This window comes from Marmota flaviventris, chromosome 2 (genome assembly GCF_047511675.1).
Source record: "Marmota flaviventris isolate mMarFla1 chromosome 2, mMarFla1.hap1, whole genome shotgun sequence".
NCBI classification, from domain to species: Eukaryota; Metazoa; Chordata; class Mammalia; order Rodentia; family Sciuridae; genus Marmota; species Marmota flaviventris.
Window position 1 is genome coordinate 183,895,183 of NC_092499.1, and position 19,037 is coordinate 183,914,219.

Here is a 19,037-nt window from a genome sequence, read left to right on the forward strand (position 1 = left end):
CTAAGAAAACAAATAACACAATCAATAAATGGGCCAAGGAACTGAGCAGACACTTCTTAGAAGAGGATATACAATCAATCAACAAATAGATGAAAAAATGTTCATCACCTCTAGCAATCAGAGAAATGCACATCAAAACCACTCTAAGACTTCATCTCACTCCAGTCTGAATGGCAGCTATTATGAAGACAACAGTAAGTGCTGGCGAGGATGTGGGGAAGAAGGCTCACTCATACATTGCTGGTGGGACTGCAAATTGGTGCAGCCAATAGGGAAAGCAGTGTGGAGATTCCTGGAAAGCTGGGAATGGAACCACCATTCGACCCAGCTGTCCCTCTCCTGGGCTATACGCAGGATTTGTATTTCTAAGGAATCTCCAGGTGCGGCTGCTGATCCAGGAACCACATCTGCAGAGCTGCTGCGCTAGCTCCTGGGCAGTGGGAAGGGGAGCTGGGAGGTGCCGGAACAGGACAGAGGGTCATTCAGGTGGCTGCTGAGGGGCAGGGGACATGCGTCTCCTTCCCTGCCTCTCTACCGCAGGTCAGTGGACCCTGAGCTCAGGAGGGGCCCATCCTCTTGTAGTAGGGAAGTCTGGGCGGCGCTACTAGAGCCAGAAAGACTCCAGGTGCTGAGTGACGTGTGCGGGCAGTTCCGGGCTCTGTGAGTGGAAATAGAAACCCTGAGTCAGCTGTAGGGTTCAGTCAAGAATTTCCCTGGGTAAGGGGAATTTGGCTGACTGTGGGTGAGGGGGTGCCCCATTAGTGTAATGTCCCCAGGCTTGAACTCTTTACCTCTGGTTGGAACTCTTCTCTGGTGTAATAGTTGTGTCTGCTGCATAACAAATTTCCCCCCAAATATGGTGACTTAAGTAATAATAATGAACATTTTTTTTTTAATCTCAATTTCTGTGTGTCAGGAACCTGGGGATAGCTGGGTGTTCATCTCTGGAGGGTGCAGTCAATGTTATCCAGGGTTTGTAACATCTGCAGGCTGGACTGGGGCTGGAGGATTTGCTTCCAAGATGGCGCCCGTTTAGCTGTGGGCAGGAGGTCTCAGTTCCTCACATGTGGTCTCCCCTGAGGGTTACTTGGGTCTTCATAAACAGCTGTCTTTCCCCAGAGTGAGTGATCCAAGGGGCAAGCTGGAAACGGAAATGTCTTTTATGACCCAGTCTCAGAAGTCACCCTCCACCTTTGTGGTGGCACACACCAGCCCAAGTGCGTGGGAAAGTATCCCTGGGAGGCTGGGATGCTTGGCTGGTGTCTTGGGGAGTGGCCACCATGCCACGGCTGTCCTTTAGCCCCATCTTATGGTCGGCCCCCAAGATCTCCAAAGATGCTTGCTATCTGGAGCTGCTGTTTGGTTGGAGTCTGAAGACTGAGCCACACCTGGTAGGACCATTGTCCCCATTTTACAGGTGAAAGTAACTGAGACTCAGGTAGGGTAGATGATGTGCCTGAGATGGAATCTCTGGGAAACCAATGTTCTGAATTCCCAGCCACTGCCCCTGTGTTTTCATGCCAGGTGCTGTGCTTGGGGGGATGGCGTGTTCCCAACAGTACACTTGGTGGCATCTCTCCAGCATGGAAATGAGTGTAGCAAAGATCCTTTTGTCCCTCTGGCTTCCAGCCTGGCACTGGGCACACTTGAGAACAGGAAACAGGAAGGCCCTGAGATGCGGATCCCTGGCCCTTAAAACCTGGGGACGGGGTTGGCTCTGGGACATGCCTTGAAATCCTCAAGTGTGGGGGTCCTGGAGTCCCCACCAGCTGAGTAGATTGGGACGAGTCAAGCAAACTCACGGTGCCTCTGATTCCCTGTTTGTAACTCGGGTCCCATCCCAGAGCCTGCCTTGGTCTGCCCGGGGCTGTGGTGAGGATTGAGTGACCTCCTCCCGACACATGCTCGGTGCAGGCAGTGAGGCTGGCGCTCCACAGAAGCCAGCTTTTGCTGTCACCAGCTTGTTAGATGCTGATGTCTCTGCTGTGTGAACAGTGAGGACAGGAAAGTTGAGGACAGGGACACGTTGATCTATTGCTGGGAGTATCAACAAGTGATTCCCCAGGTCCGAGCTCAGGACCTTCTCGGCAAATGACTTCCAAGTCCCTTGCTCACCTCCACCTCCGTCCTGCCCTGGTCCTCTCCGGCCAGGGCTTGCTGGGAACAGTGCGTTCCAGGAGCTCTGGGCAACCTGCTCGCTCCCCTCCAGGCCCAGCCAGCTCCTCGCTAGCTGCTGTCTCTGATAAGAGAGTGGATTTTTCCATTTCCTGCAGTAGAGATGCTCCGATTCCCCTCTGCCCACCAGCTGCCCTGGTTTCGGCTCCTGCGCAGGCAGAGAAGGGGATCTGCAGGCACAGGAGATGGAGCGGCACCAGGGGAGATGTGCAGACCTGGGTCCCCGGTAGGCGGGCCTGGGGACAAGCAGCATCCCCTATCAGGGGACAGACTCCTCTGTTCTGATGTGACAAGGGAGCCCAGTCTGTACCATTTCTGTATCATAACCGGCAGAACCAAACATCAGCAAACCCGCCCCCCACCCCCAGCCAGCAAACAGGAAGCAGGGGCTGGATAAAAATACCAGCTCTTTGCAGCTGCAGCCTCCGCCATCCAGGTTGCAGAAGGTCACGCTCTTGACAGGAAATGCGGCTGCTTGCAGAGGGGAGAAGCAGCAGCGACTCGACTTGGAGGCTGGGGGCAACAGCAGGAGACCTGTGCCCCCTTCATTCCTTGGCAGGTGAAGAAGCTGGGCCCCTCGGCCTGTGCCCACTTGGCCTCGGTGCCGGGGCCCACCTTGGACATACATTTACCTCCTCCTCTCCTACCTGGAGCCTGGAACTGTTGTTTTGAATGTGTTTTGATAGCCAAAGAGAACTACCCCAGGGATCAGCAGTTTTTCTGAAAAGGGCCAGATAAGAAATGTTTCGGGTCCTGCTGTCTGTCTCCCTGCTCAGCCCTGCGGCAGGGGCAGAAGGCAGCTGTGGACAAGAGACCCATGAGCCTGCTCCAGTGAACTGTGGACCCCGATATCTGAGTTCCCCAGAACATTCGTGTATCATAAAGTGCTATTCTTCTTTGATATTTTTCAACCATAGGAAAAATAGAAATTATTCTTAATGTTCATACAGTACAAAAGTAAGTGGCAGGCCCGATTTTGGCCTGTGGACCCAACTTTGCTGGCCCCTACATTGTATGGACATATTTATTTATTATTTTTTAACATTTTTAGTTGTATTTGGACACAATACCTACCTTTCTTTCTTTCTTTCCTTCTTTATGTGATGCTGAGGATCGAACCCAGTGTCTCACACATTTTAGGTGGCTGCTTTACTGCTGAACCAGAACCCCAGCCCTGAACATATTTTATTATTATTATTATTATTATTACAATCTATTTAAAGTTATTTATTTATTGGTAGTGGGGATGAAACTTAGAGGTGCTTCACCATTGGGTTCCATCCCCAGCCCTTTTTATTGTTTTATTTTGAGACAGGTTCTCACTAAGTTGCTTAGGGCCTTACTAAATTGCTAAGGCTGGCCTTAAACTTGCGATCCTCCTGCCTCAGCCTCCTGAGTTACTCAGATTACAGGTGTGTGCCACTGTGCCCTGATTATCATTGTGGTTTAACTTCCTACCCAACATAGGAATCTCAGCTGTGCTAGTTCTTTCTTAGGGTCAGCCAGCTTGAGATTTCATTTCTGTACTATTCGCTTGGAGCAGAAACATAGTTTTTACCATTTGGCCATCATTCTGTGAAGGGTTTTTGTTTTTTAGTAAAATTGAAAAAAAAAATCTGATTATCAAGATAATACATACAGATTTTTAAATGTTTGGAAAATACTACAACCATAAAATAAAAATCGCTGATAAGTACAGTTAACATCTTGATTTTTTTTCCAATGAAAAGTATTGGGATGCGTGGAATACATTTTTTCCTTTCCAGTTGAGACTGCATATTCTTTTGCTTCCTTGTTTTCCTATTCTATATCATTTATCAAAACTTTCCTAGGTTGTTAAAAATTCCAAAACCAACTGCAAAGTGTTCCACTATGGGAATGTTCCATAACTGACTCTATCAATGCCCCCTTGTTTAGACATTTCAGTTGCTTCCAGGATTTCTTGGTTGTAAACCAAGAAAGTACATGTAAACCATGTACTAAACAATGTCCTTATCTGGAAATTTTTGTCTACCCTCTGCTCTTTTCTTAGGGGGTGTGTGCACTAAAGATTCCCAGGATAATTGTGCTTCTGACTTAAAGAATAACAATTTTTGCTTTACTGGATTTTGCTCTACTGATCATGCAATTCCTAAGTTTTCCTTGCTGCTGTGACTTCATTTTCCCCACCCCACCCAGGCACGAGCCCAGGCAACCATGGGTCTGATTTCTGTTTCTGATTTCATTTCAAAGTCTCTCTCTCTCTCTCTCTCTCTCTCTCTCTCTCTCTCTCTGATGGACCTACAGTGGGTTGCCTCCGTATTTGCCCAGAATTCCATTCTGCATTATAGTAATGGTGCCAGCCCACTTTCTTTGTTGTTTGCATTTGCCTGTTTTATATTTGAACATTCCTTTATTTTTAGTCTCTCTGTTATTTTGTTTGGGATCTTTCTCTTGTAAGCAGCACACAGTTGATTTTTTTTTTTTCCTTTTTGGCATCCACATCTTTTCTGCTATATAGGGTGTAGAGGAGGACAAGGGATTTCGTTTATGCTTATGGGGGAGTTTGGTCTTGGTTCATCTAGTGTCACGCTTTGTGGCATTGATTTTTGTTGTTGCTATTTCCTACATTTTGTGACTTTCATGCGTTCTGTGTTTATTTGCTTTTATCTTTTTTCATAGGTAAGAAGAGAGATACAAATCTTGACTTCAGTTTCTCATGTGGTTACCTTTAAACTTTTCAGAAATCTTGTCTGATTTCCCCAGACAAATGGAATACCTGAATGGAATTTGTTGGAATCACAGTACTGAGGTAGAGATGCAAGATTGTTTCCAAGTGGACTGGTGGGAGCTGGAGGAACTTTCCCTTTTATAGACAACTGTTTTTCTCTGCCTAAATATTAATAGACATGAACTTTTTCTTCTTGGCTTTATTTGGTTGAGGGTCTCTTGGCACTAGTTATGCCTAAAACACCAGTTACACAGGGAATAGACCAGAGGAGAATTGAGTCTCAATACTTATTAACAAAATGAGCTTGGGCTGGGCACAGTGGTGCATGCCTATAATTCAAGCTACTTGGGAGGCTGAGGCAGGAGGATTGCCAGTTCTGAGGCCAGTTTCAACAACTTAGCAAGGTCCTGTCTCCAAATAAAAATAAAAAGGATTGAGGATGTAGATCAGTGGTAGAGCATCCCTGGGTTCAACCCCCAGGATTAAAATGAAAAAGAAGAAAAGATAAAGAGCTTGCACAAGTCATTCAAGTTCTGTGTGGAATGGGTTGATCATAACCCTAAGTCATGGGGATTGCCTGGGATATGACACGTCACATCTTACCACGACCCCTCATGGTTGGAAAATAGTCAATAAATGTTAGATATTATTATGACTGTGAAGCCATTAACACTTTGTGTGTATGCATCTCCTACCTGGAGGGCTGGGAATATTTTTACCTATTACTTGCCTGGAGATATGAAATAATTGGGTTATTTTAAAAAAATTCAGGAGAGATAGGTGGAAAGAAAAGTGGGGTGAGAGAAATGGGGTTGGGAGAGCAAGAGAAAGTCAGAAAGAGATGTGGAGGGCATTTGGGGAGAAAGGGGAATGGGAATGATGGTAGGTACCTTGGAGAGCTCCCTGGCTGCCCGCCCACACTGGAGCAAGCCAGGCTCTGAGGGACAGAAGAGAGATTGGGTTCCTGGGTCTGCCGTGCAGATGTGAAGGGAGGTGCTGGGAGAACTCTGGAGACAGACTCAGTGAGCATCCGAGACCTGGCACAGCTGGGGTCTGGTGTGTACCCAAATGGAATGGGGAAGTTCCAGGATCGTGTTTCAAGGCAAGCAGTCCCTTTGCTTGAGTCCTTGAGTTTAAGCACCCTAGGGGGTCAAGATACCCATGGGGTGGGGGATGAAACGGAGAAGAAGGAAAAAGGAAGAGAGGGAAGCATTATAGGCAGTCTTTGGTAGAGAAACCCTACAGGTCCACATCGCTTCATGCCCATTGAGTTCAATGCTCCTCTCCCTCCTTTTAAGGAAATCTAGTGTGTAGATGTCCACTCACACATGAGCAAGGGATTCCTCATCCCACCCCGGCCTCCACGATTCAAAAAGTCTACATTTTCCAAGAGAATTAACTCCCAACTTATTTTGACATCAGCTTCCCTGAAATTTTAAATTTTGTTTTCATAGAAGAAAAAAAAATTAATTTGTTCATTTGCTCAACAGGTATTTATTGAGCACTTAACTCTAGAGACTTAGTAGCCCAGATAAGAAGACAGACAAGGTGTGCCCACCTAAAGGATCTGCATTCACTTCTGCACACACCTGATGCTAGGTGTAAGTCACACATGCAGAGAGGCCTCTGGGCAGTGGATGCAAATCTGCCAACCCCTTCCGTCCAGCACAGCCTCGTGTCCTGGGTGTCCAGGTTCTGGAAAGCCAAAGGTTATAGCTGTGTGCTTGGGGACCCTGCAGCCACCCACCTGTCTTGGGTTTCTGTGGATCTGCCTCTTCCCCTTGAAATGGGATAATATGATACGTAGCCCTTTTTGTCTGGTTTTGTTGTTGTTGTTGTTTTTGTTTTTTGATTTTTTGCTTCACATGATGCTCTGAAAGTTCAGCATGCTGTGACAAGTATCAGCACTTCATTTCTTTTTATGGCAGGATAATGTTCCATTGCATGGAATTTGGTTTCTCTAGTCATCAGTTGATGGAAATTTGGATTACTTGCCCTTGGTGGTTATTATGAATAATGCTGCTATAAATCCTCGTATGTATGTTTTTGTGGGGACATATGTGTCCATTCCTGTGTGTATGCTCTGGGAGTGGGATTGTGGATCACAGGCTACCTCTGTGTTTAATGTCTGAGAGGCTGCCAGACAGTTTTCCAAAGCAGTTGCACTATTTTAATTCCTACCAGAACTGAAAGAAGCTTCCAGTTTCCCCACCTCCTCACCAACACTTGTTACTGTGGGACTCTCTCTTCTTCTTGATCGGGTCCTGGAATGAGACTCTGGGGGGAGAGGAAGGGCTGGCCGCTGGGAGCCCAGGGATATGACAGTGAGAAAAGCCATGTCTTCCTGGGGCCACCCCTCCACCATGGCTGAGTCACGGCCCGGAATCTTGGTAAACCGTGTGACAGAGGGGCAGGCTGCACTTGTCATCTCAGAAGCCACTATTCGGCTTGATTCTCTACCCTAGCCCTAGGCAGCGGGGCTTCCGCAGCTATTTCTGGCTATTTCTGCTCCCGGGAGGAGCAGTGGGTAGAAAGGTTGAAATGGCTCAGTGCGGTGATTTTGGAGCCTGGTGCTTTGAGGACCCAGGACTTTGACCTGAGAGAGAAGGGGCCTGTTTTCCGAGAGTTTTGGGTCTACTGCAGCTGTGACAGCCCTCGAGGAGGGGTGGGGTCAGTTGTGGATTTTCCTTGGAGGAGGTGCAGCCCCTGTGGGTGGGGCATGGCAGCTGGAGGCAGGCCACCAGGGTGCTCTGAATCAGGGGTGGGACAGGGGTCTGCCTATGACAAAGACGCAGCAAGAAGACAAATGGAGGGCATGGGGGAGCTTGGGCTCAGAGCTGCCACCTGATTGACACATGACCTCAGGCTATAGGTCCACCTCTGTGCCCCAAGGACCTCATTTGAAAACGTAATATTGAGGCTGCTGCCATAACTATTATGGTTATTGTCTTCTTTATCATGAGATGTTCTAGAACACCTAATTTTGGTTATACTCTTTGCTCTCTTTCTGTGGTTTCTGCATGGTATTCTTGTAGCAAAGTGATTTATTTAGTGTTCGGTCTTTGAAGCTGGCCAGGCCTGGGTCTACTATTCCCAGCCACATGCCCTTGGGACATGTTCATACCTGACCTTCAGTTTTCCCATTGGTAAATTGCACAATAGGTGAGGAGTAGTGAGCCATCAACAATAACCCATTATGAAGACTAGTTGACCTAATGCAAAATGCTTAACTAACACAATGTTGAGCACACAGTCGAAGCTGGGTTATACAAGGAACAAGTAAGGGCACAGGGCACAGAGTGAGGACTGGGATACAGGGCAGGAGGGAAGGGATTAGTGCCTGTGCTCAGCCCGGGGAGAGGGACAGTGCGGGGTGGGGCTGAAGACTCTACGGTCAGCCCCAGGCCTGGATGCATTGGTGAGGGAGGCTCAGGGAAGGGCATTTGTTCTCTCGTTTCTATAAAACCCATAATCTGTGCAGTCCTTGAGTAACCTTCTTGTGGTGCACCATGTCTGCAGGATGACACTAAGAAATGGTCCCGGGTGCAAGTAGCTCCATGGGTAATGAAGTGGGTGCTGCTGTGAAGTACAAATGCAGAAATGCAGAGAGCTGCAATGGAGACTGGGGTTATCAGGGAGGGCCCCTTGAGGAGGGGACATTTTGGTTGGAATCTGAAGGATGAAGAGGAGTTTGCCGGTCCAAGTTGAGAAGAGAGAGGGCTGCAGGTGCAGGAGAGATGCTGGGAGACTGGGAGCTAAGTTCTTGTTTTGTTTTGTTTTCAGAAATGAAAAGAAGCCAGTTGTGCAGGATCAGTGAGCGATTTGGGGAGGGAGACAGGATTTGGTGAGGTAGGGTCCAAAGGGGGCAGGGACTAGATCATGCCTTAGAGGCAGTGGGAGGATGAGGCCTCCTGATTGGGCACCAGGCAGGAAAGGAAAGGAGTTGGGAAGGGAGGAGAGCTCAGTGGTCAGAGCCCCCATGAACATGACTGTGCATGGCACATGGCCAGATGGCAGCAGCTAAGCCCCGGGACACCTGGGGGATGTAGATTGCCCAGATCTACCTCCCATGGACAGACCCCTCGGGCTCTCAGTGCCCCTTCCTCCAGGAAAGGAGCAGGAATAGCACCTGTGGTTGCATACTGCCTTCAGGTCCAGGTCAGGCTGTGCTCTGTGGGAGGGGGTAGGTCAGATGCCAGAGAAAACACAGGCTTGTCAGTGCTGATTTCTCCCTGCACAGGCAGCCGCCACCAGCTTCCTGCCGAGGGGGACCAGTGCAGCCTCACTTGCTACAGCTGGAGATGGAGGGAAGCAGATGGCCCAGCTTGGCCCAGATTCCAGCCAGATTGCCAGGGAGGTGTGGGTGGAGCGGCGGGGCCAGCGCCAGCAGCAGGATACAGGAGTGAGGAGGGTGGGAGCCACCTCTTTGCCTTTAGTGGGGTCCTGCCCATGGTGGGAGTGCAGGGGACAATGACTCTGGCCTCATGGTGACCCTTGAACCAGTGCACATGGTGACCCTCAAACCAGTGCCATCGGAGCTCCCTGGAGAGACCCCCCTCTGTCATTTACAACAAGCCTAAGAACTCTGGAGAGGCGTGAGGTCTGGGTGCATACCGCCCAGCACCCAGCACCCAGCCCGGGCAGGAGCGCCATGTTTGTTTTCCATTTTTATTTTCTTAATTAATGATAATAGTAGCTCTTGGGCATTGTCTTATCCTCACAGCAACCCTACAGAGGAGGTGCTGTTGTGATCCCCACTTTACAGATGAGTATGTGAAGGCACAGAGAGGAAGAATAACTTGCCGAAAGTCACAGCTAAAAAATGCTTGAGTTCAGACGCCTCACTCTGATAAGCTGATGACCAGCACTGGGAGTGGGGGCCTTGTGAGTAGGGGACAGACTCGAGTGTGGGCCAGGAGAAGTGGTGGGCACTCCTGGCTGGAGGGAAGACCATGGCCTTCTTGTTTTGTGTTTTCTGAGACCCGATCAACCCTTAGACCCAAGCCAGTTTCTTCCATTGTTTGAAGTGCTCCCAGAGCAAGAGATGAGCCCAGAGAAGTAGGGAGATGGGACTTGAGTATGGCTGAGGACATCAGGACATCCCATCCTGACAGACTAGAATGAGTTTGGTGCCCTTGGACTGGGCATGGAGGGAGCCCTGTGGGCAAGCCCCCAGCCTAGGACCTGGAAGACCAGGGTCTGCAAACCTTTTGGTAAAGGGCCAGAATGTAAATCTTTCAGACTGTGCAGGTCACACAGTTGCTGTTATAACTCCTGAGCTCTGTGGGGTGACAGCAGTCGAAGGCGATATGTAAATGATGAGTGTGCATGTGCTCCAAGTCAAACTTTATTTACAGAAATAGGCTGCCTAACAGATTTGGCCCATGGGCCAGTTTGCCAATCCCAGTGAAGGCCATGGAAGGAGTTTGATTCTCCTTCTAAGAGTAACTTGGAGCCATGAAAGGGTTTTAGGCAAGAGTAAAGAGAGGCCAGCTCCCGTTGACAATGGCTCTGATGGATCCTACTGTGTCCCCCACCCCTCACCAGCGCAGGAATGAACATTCGGTCTTCTTTGCAGTTCCCAGAGCCCTTCTATCTGCAAGAAGAGGGTTGGCCTGGGATCCGAGGGTTTCTGATGTTTGCATGTCTTGGAATCAGAGGCCGAGACTATGCACCCCTCCAGCCCTGCCCCACCACACACCAGCTCTCAGCTCAGCAGGGCTCTCCAAATGCTGGTTCCCCACTTGACCTCAGGGGAAGCACAGAGGCACTGGGCAATAATCTGGACTTGGAAATCAAGGAAGTCTGCTGCCCAATTCCAGGTCTTCTGCTTGGCGTGTGTGCCTGTGAGCTATCCCTTCCTAACGCCTGGCTCCTCTTGGAATGATTATAGATGTGCATCCATGAAAGAAAATGGTTCCACACTGAGCTGGGTGTCTAGGAGAGGTTCAGTAAGGGGATTCTTGATAGAGGAGTCCTTTTTCTTGATCAACTCCAGATGCAAGCAAGTCTGGTGCACTGGGTACCAGGGACTTTGCTCCAGTGAGCTGGGCCCAGTGCCAGGCTCCAGATGCCCAGCTAGAGTGGAAAGTGGGGCTGCCGAGGCGGCCTTGGCTCATGAATATTAAGGGTTTCTTAGAGATGGTGATGATTTGTCCCAATTCTTGGGCTGAAAATAACTGTCCGACATCAGGGTAATTACATGGCTTGGACTCCCGCGCAGCACAGAGAGCACCCCAATAATTACTGTGCACAGACTCTGCTTTTGGCAGCTGATGTTTATTTTCTGCTTCAAAGAGAGTCTCCTGGACAGGAAGCCTGTTTTACCACCCACCTCAGGCAACTTAAATCTGCCTCATATGTACAGAACCTTCCAGAAACCCTTCTGGGACAGGGTCAAAATGGACACTTCTACTCTCCCCAAAGCTCTCTGTCAGGCTTTGAGCAACCTCCTGTGGCTAGGTCTGGGTGCTCAGTGGTTTTTCCTGAATCTCTCAGTGTAGCCCTGAGGCTAGGAGCAGGTCCCCACAGCTCACCTACACGCAGGAGGGACCTGTAGAAAGAGCTGCACACTATAGACAGGGGTCTGCGGGGGTCAGCACTGGAGGGTGGTCTGTTTGCTTAGAGATAGCGAGTCTGTGTCCTTGGACTAAACGAGGGGGCTGCCAATTCGGTCAAGATCGTGGAAGAGTTCGTAAGGACTTAGTGTATGCTAGGTCTTACGGACAGAGCCATAAATACCAGGTCACAGTCCTGCCTTCTTGGTGCTCAGTGTCCAGTGGGCAGACAGATCCAATGCTCATAATTACTCAAATAGTCATGTAATTATATTTGTGATGAATAAGAGCAATGAGGGTATACAATGGGAGGAGTCTGGGGAGTTTGAGCTGAGACCCAAAGGCTGGGGAATGAGGCAAGTGTGTGTGTGTTCAGATATGTGTTAGAAACGAGTACATAGATGGTGGTGCATGGATGGATGGGTGGGTGGATGAATGGCCACATGGATGAATGAGTGAATGTGTGGACAGGTGAAGGATGGATGGATGGATAAATAGATGGACTGATTCATGGATAGGTGGATGACTGATTCTTCTAGGCGATGCGAATAGACTATGCAAAAGCTCAGAGGAAGGGTAGTGATTGTGGCTGACAAAAAAACTGTTGTGGGAAATGTTTGGAACTTAAGAAATGAGACTGGCGAGGCAGGCAGCTGGGATCGCTGTGTGTAGTTGAGTGAGTTATCTGTTGCAGGGCTCTGGGAGCTGCCCGTCAACAAAGCACCATGTGAATGGTGGCCCTGGATAGATACAAAAAGTTGGTCGGTAGGCAGGACTCACTTCATGCAGGCCTTGTATGCCATAGTAAGGATTTTGGGCATTGTTCCCAGAGCAGTTGGGGGCTGGGAGAGGGTGTTAGTAGTTTTTTATGGCGCTAATTTCCATTTATGAAGCAGAATTATCCAATGCAACTTTCCATGATGATAAAAATGTTCTATTTCCACACTTTCCAATATGGTAGCCACATGCAGCTGTTGAGTACACAGTGACTGAGAAAGTGAATTTTAGATGTTGATTAAAGAGCCACAACAGCTAAATGTCGCTAGAAGCTCCATATTAGGTAGTGCCACCCCATGGATCTGTGTCTTACTGGATAAAGACCTGTCACATCTAACCCCCTGCAGCTATGCATCTTGGGCGAGTCTGAGGAAGACCTCACATTTTGCTGGGTGGAGGCCTCAATCTCCCCTGCACACAGGGCCTCTGTTCGCGCTGAGACCCTGGGTGCAACTAGAGCTGTGGTCTGGGAGCTGTGCCTAATAAGGATGGAGCCAAGGGGCGCCCCCATGCCCACTGATCTGGACTCCCCCCAGTGCTTACCTATCGTCATCTTTTCCTTGGCACCTGCTGGGGTTGCTGACATTTTGTCCTGCAAGGTGGCTGGCCATCTCCCCACCCTTCAGAGCTCACTTCTCATTTTTTTGCTACAGCAGAGACAGTTCAGTGGGGTAACCATAGCACAGTGAGCCATAGTGTGAAGATTGTGACCACAGTGGGCTTTCGAGGATGTGGATTTGGCTCATGGTTTAGGGGAACCAGGTTGGTGGGGGTGGGAGGAACTCACAGGGGCCTGCACCAGCCTGCTCCTCCCATTTGCAGGGCCTGAACCTCTAGCCCTGCTTCATCGCACCCTCAGCCAGGGCCTCACACACAAGCCAGCCCGTGTCCAAGTCCATCTACTTGCCCCAGAGTCAGCCAGCCCTATTCATCCTTTGGCCTAGGGGTTTAATTGCCCACTCACTGCCCAGTCCACCTTTGGGAAGCTCAATCTAGGTGGGAGCCTAGTTTGAGCTTGCATGCAGGCTCAGAGCCATTTAAACAGGAAGGGTAGAGAGGTGGCCCAGAAGAACCATAGGCTCCAGTGGACTCCGCCTATTGGTCCCATGGCTACCTCACTCCATGGGGAGAGGCATAGCTGGTGGCCAGAAGTGGTTCTGCTAAAACTCAAGGACCAGAGCAAGGGAAGGACTCAGTGGCCCAGACTGGGAAGGAACCTGCAGGGCTGCTGGACCAGCTCCTCCCATCTTTCCCTGTGCACTTGAGTCCTAGGTGAGCATTAGGGCCGGGTAGGAAGGAAGGTCATAATGGTAAGGGGAGAAGGGTCGTCCTAAGTAAGAGGGATTCCAGCTGCCAGTGGCCTTCACTCTGGCCTATCCCATCTATCCACCATCTCTGAACACACACACAAGTGCGTGCACACACACACACACACAAACACATGCACAGGGGTAGGGGCTGGGGCATGGCTCAAGTCCAGAGATGGGGGATGGTTGGAACCTCCACTCTCTGTGGTTCGATGGGGCCAAAGATGGGGTGTCTGGCACTCATAGATGAACAATCTGGTGCAGGGACCCCGTGTGAATAAAAATGGTTATAGGGCTGAGTGTGGCTCAGTGGTGGAGCTCTTGCCTGGCATGCGTCAAGCCCTGGGTTGGATCCCCGGTACCACCAAAAATAAAGATGGTTATAGCTGCCAAAGCCAGTCACCTGCAAACCACGCACCCATCACTGTGCAGAATGCCTGACATGACTCACCTCCATCCGACCTGACAACACCCATGTGAGATAAGATTAGCACCAGCTGCATTTGACAGATGAGGAAAATGAGGCAGAGGAAGGGAAGTGTTTGGATGGTGCTGAATTTGAACCCAACCCATTGGACTCCCAGGGGAGGTTTCAAGGATGAGAAAGTGCTCTCTCCGGACAACCAGAGACACAGAGGAAGGGCTTGACAGTGATTAGCACTTGTTAGTCTCACCTTTGGTGAGATTTTCCACCTGTTGGAAATCCTGGGCCAAAGACCTATACTCTGGGCTTTAGTTTCCTTATGTGTAGAATATGGAAGGGATTAATTTATCCCATAAGCCTTTTGTCGGGAATGAGCAAGGCCATTTGTGTCGGGATCTGGGGGAGACTGGGTCTTACCTTCGTGCATGCACACCCGTGTGCATTGGGGATCTCACTCCTGTCCCTTCTGTTACAGTGCGCTACTTCTTGAAGAATAAGGTTAGCCCCGATTTGTGCAATGAGGATGGACTCACAGCCCTGCACCAGGTAAGCTGGGCTCACTGGGGTTCCCTAGCTCCCTGCTCCCCACCTGGACAGGTGCCCCATTTCCCTGCACTTTCTGGTCCAGAATCCTCAAGGAAGAGGGGCAGAAGGAGGGAGAGCCACAGGCAGCCCATCTGCAAGGTGCCTATCTGCTTTGGAGATGTATGTGCCTGTCACAGACATGCCCACAGAGCCCATGTGCACACACACGCACGTGCGTGCGGAGATGGGCTCAGAGCACAGGGAGCTTTTGTTCACTGCATGCTCACTCCCCAGCAAAGCAAGTATGTTTGGAGCTTGACATTTGACAAAGGACACTCATACCCACCAGGATGTCCTACCTCCCAGGGTGATAAAGATGATTAATAGGCATTAAGTGACCTGGTCCAAGAACTGTAACCACAAGCCAAGTGCTGTCATAACACACACCCTCTGCAAGGGAGCATAGTAGGTCCAGCCCTCTCTGCCTGGGGACAGGCTGCTCTGTCTGCCACCTCCATCTCCTCCATATTCCCTTAATAAGTCCCCAGAATTCAGTCTGGTCCTGCTATAATTCTTTATCCATGCAGCAGCCACAGGGATGCTCGGGTTAATAATCTACCTGAGTTTTCTTAAAGCTCTTTGATGTCTTCTTGTAACACTGGGGGCAAAGAATAAACTGAGAGTAACTCTTGCCATTCTGCTCGGAGCCCACGAGCCCCTGCCCAGCCCTCGGCCCCCTGCCTCTCCAGGCTTGTACCCTGGAGTATTTTCCGGGTTCCTCTTAGCTTCTGTCCACAGCAGGAGCCTGAGGGTGTGCCGTGACAAGAGTGCCCTTTACCTTCTCAGCACCCCCTTCCTAATTAGTGATTCAGCCACCACCAGTGTGACCTTTCAATGTTGCCCTTCCCCCACCCAGATCCCGAGCCTCACAAGGACACAGCCCGTGCCTCTTGCTCATTGGTGTGTCCCAGCTTCTTTCTCCATGTTGGCATACAGTAGATGCTCAATATGAGAGTGCTGAACTAATGAACGAAGCTTCCCTGGGCTCTGGCCCAAGTTTCTGAGCAGATGGACTTGAGTGCGACCTGAGAGAGAGGCCAGGCACCTGGGGCCCTGGGTGGGGGTGGGATGGACAGAGACTGGCCATGCTGTACCCATCAGGCAGAGTCTTGCCCTCAGGCCTGCAGCCCAGGGGTTCTCTGTATACTCCTCTTGGCTCCTCTTCCTGTCCTCGAGGGCCTCAGGTGCCCACTCATGGGCAGCTGCCTTGGTATCCCACTGAATCATGCTCATGGAAACTCTCCCCAACCCCCAGCTCCTGTACCTCCAGGGTGCCTGGGATTGGGCCGGAGTGGAGGGCAGTGGCTGCCCCAGCTTACCCTGGATCGAGCATCCAAATGGCAGCTCCCCAAGCCAGGAGGTGCTCATCAGCCAGGGGTGTGATGATAAAATATACGGGCTGCTCCCTGGTATGTTCTGGACGTTGAGTCTGTTTTCTTAGAGAACAGACTTCATCAAGGCCTGGAGCCCCCGCTGGCCAGCTGTGTGACCTTGGACGAGTTCCTGAAGCTCACTGTGCCTCGGTTTCCTCATTTGACAAAGGAATAACCAGTACCCATTTCACTGGGTTGTTGTGAGGATTAAATGAATACCCTGGACACTGGAGAGATGTTAGTCGGTCATTATTAAAATTTGTCATGTGACCACTTCTCTACAAAGCACTTCACTGTTGTATTTCATTGCAGTCCTCACGACAAACCTCAGAAATGTTATTATTCCCATTCTCTGATTCAGGAGACTGAGGACCAGGGACTTTCACATGACTTTCTACGCTGATGAGAAGGTTCTGTGTATCTGCCCTGAATAGTATCATCGGCACCAGCCACAGGTGGCCACAGAGCTCTCACAGTGTGACTCTGTGGCCCAGAAGCTAGATTCTGAGTTTAATTTTAGTGAATGTGAGTGAGTCGTGTCCGCCATATTAGACACTGCAGCTTGGGGAGGTGAGGTCTCTTTTCCAAGGTCACACGTGAATTGTGACAGAGGCGGGATTAAAACAAGGGGTCTTAGCTGCTCTGTAGAGGCTGGGCCTCCCACCTGGAGGCACCATCCCAGGCTTAGCAACTATCCAGTGGTGTCCTGCCTTTGTCTTGGGGCTCCCGTCACTCTTACATCATGCCCTCGCTTCTTTCCTGCTGATCCCGTGGCTTCCCCAGCACCCATTCCTCCTGTAGATTCCTGAACCTAACTTATTGGGCTCCGAGTTTAACTGTCTGGAGCTCATGGCTGGCCAGTGAAACTCACCCCAGCCCCCACCTCCACCATCATGCTAGCCTTGAGTCCCATTCCCAGTTCCCTCTCAGGAGGCATCTGCCCCCCATCGCTCCGCAGACTCCGATTCATTTGTTCAACAAGTTCATACTGGGCATCGACTCTGTGCCGGGCACTCTGCTAGGGATGGGGCTCCCGAGGTGAGTGAGGCATGTTGGCGCGCTCCGAGTTCATGGTGTGATGCGACCTCAGGCACATAAATAACAGCACAGGCAGCACGGGGTGTTCTGTCCTCGCGTGGAGTAAGCAGAAGGCTCTGTGGCAGTTTGAAGCTGGGAGCTGATGACCTGTCTCAAAGGCAAACTGTGAAAGGCTTCCAAGAGGAAGGAGCTCTGGGCTGGGTCTTGAAGGCTGAGTAGGAGTTCGCTAGAGAGAAGAGGAAGAACGGATCTCAGAGGGAACAGCTTGGATGGAGGCATGAGGAGGGGCCCAGCATTTCAAGTCTGGAGTGGGGGGGGGGTTGATTGTGGCACAAGTAGAATGCAGGGAGCCTCAGGGAGATGGCAGGAAGGCTGGGAACAGGGCCGTGGCGTCAGGCTGTTTGGATTTCAACCCATTTCTGTAGGTGGATTTTAATCTTGGATTTAATCCATTTCTTACTGTGCGTGGGATCATGCACCCAGACCTCTTTGAACCAGTTTCCCCATCTATAAAACAGGATGAGAGGGTCCTCACAGGCTCACTTTGAGGATTAAATGTGGCAGAGGGTGGCCAGAGCTTAGCAAGGTGCCTGGCCCGAATCAGCTCTCAAAAGCCTTGACTAATATAGATAATGTGACGTGGCGTGTTGTCGTTACCATTGCTGCCAGGGCTGTTGCTCCTGTTGTCATTGTTAGTGTCACTGCTGCTCCAGTACAGCAGAGGAGACCAGGGCATATGGAGAACTCCACAGACCTGGCCAAGGAGTGGGGATTCGCTTGTCTTGACAACAGGGAACCTTCTGATGTTTGCAAACCGAGAGCAGCGAGATGAGATGAACCCGGCAGCTCTTTCTGGTTGAGGGTGTTTGGAAGGCGCCAAAGAGAGACAGGGGGAGATGAGCCTCACCCCGGGCCGTGGGAATGGGGCCATGATGGACAAGATGAATCCAAGCTGGGGACAGATTGGATGTGGGAAGTGAGGAAGCAGAGGCAATTGGTGGAAAGCCCCTTATCATTTCCCGTATTGGTGAATGCAGGGCCTGCCCACCCCGCCACCTACTACCCTCTCCACGTGCACCCCTGCACTCAGCCCCAACTCAGCCCTGCTTCGCAGGTTCATACTGCCCCAACCCCTGGGCAGAAGGCTCAGAAGACTGTAGTTCTGGATGTGCAATCCCCTGTCCCTTCCTCCTGGGGCTTCACCCCACCCCCATGCTTTCTGCAGTATCAAAGGGTGAGACCTCTGATCCTTCTGTCTCCTGACTCCCGGGCTCCCCAAACACATCTTCCAGTGATAGCCTGGGGACCCACCCCTGCTCCCATGCCTCACTCTGATGTCTTTGGCGCCCTCTGCTGGCCATTCCACATCACTGCATGGTTCTCCTGCCCACCTCGGGCAACACCTAGACCCACAGGGTCACATCTTTCTCCACCTGTCCACAGTGGCTGGCTCAGAAAGAACCTGGGTCTCTAACAACATCTGCGCAAATGGTTGCTCCTTTCTCACATGTCCCTCTGGCACTGAGCCCTGGCTTTCTGGGGACGGGGGGTCCTGAGGTGCTACCCATACTACATCCACATGGTACCCACCTCACACAGGTGCCCCTGCTCCTCCTTCTGCTTCCAGTATCCTCTCTCATTCCCACTGTCACTTCTGTAGGCCAGTCCACCATCATCCTTAACTGCCAACTTCGACATGGCTTCTCACAGTCCCCTCCTAATGTGGGTGTAAACACACACACACACACACACACACACACAATCTGTTCCCCACATGGAACCAGCAGAGTGACCTTTTTTTTTTAAACAAGTCTGCTCTATTTTTCTGAGTAGAGTTCTCCAACGTCTCTGACTGCACTGAGGACCAAGCCCACACCTGGATGGGCAGGGCTGAGCTCAAGTCCCCTGCTATATCCCCTACTGGCACCTCTAGAATTCACTGCTAGGGAGACCCTCCAGTCTTCACTCTGCAAAGCAGCCCCTGACATCCTCCTCTCTCTGCCCCCTCTCCTGCATAGCCCTGGCTGAAGTCCCTCTGTCCCCTTTGGAGCCTCTCACTCCCCTGGAGTCTGGAGGCTCCTGGAGCACTGT

The 19,037-nt window shown here is 50.7% G+C and overlaps 1 protein-coding gene across 4 annotated transcripts in view; it reads left to right on the plus strand.

Moving 5' to 3' along the window:
* The window catches only part of Ppp1r16b (protein phosphatase 1 regulatory subunit 16B), a 102,770-nt gene that overhangs the window by 61,006 nt on the left and 22,727 nt on the right, over nucleotides 1-19,037 (plus strand). For all 4 annotated transcript variants that reach the window (XM_027945175.3, XM_027945177.3, XM_027945173.3 and 1 more), the window contains exon 3: nucleotides 14,426-14,496. In XM_027945175.3, the coding sequence (XP_027800976.3) occupies nucleotides 14,426-14,496 (71 nt within the window). The remainder of the gene's footprint in view (nucleotides 1-14,425; nucleotides 14,497-19,037) is intronic.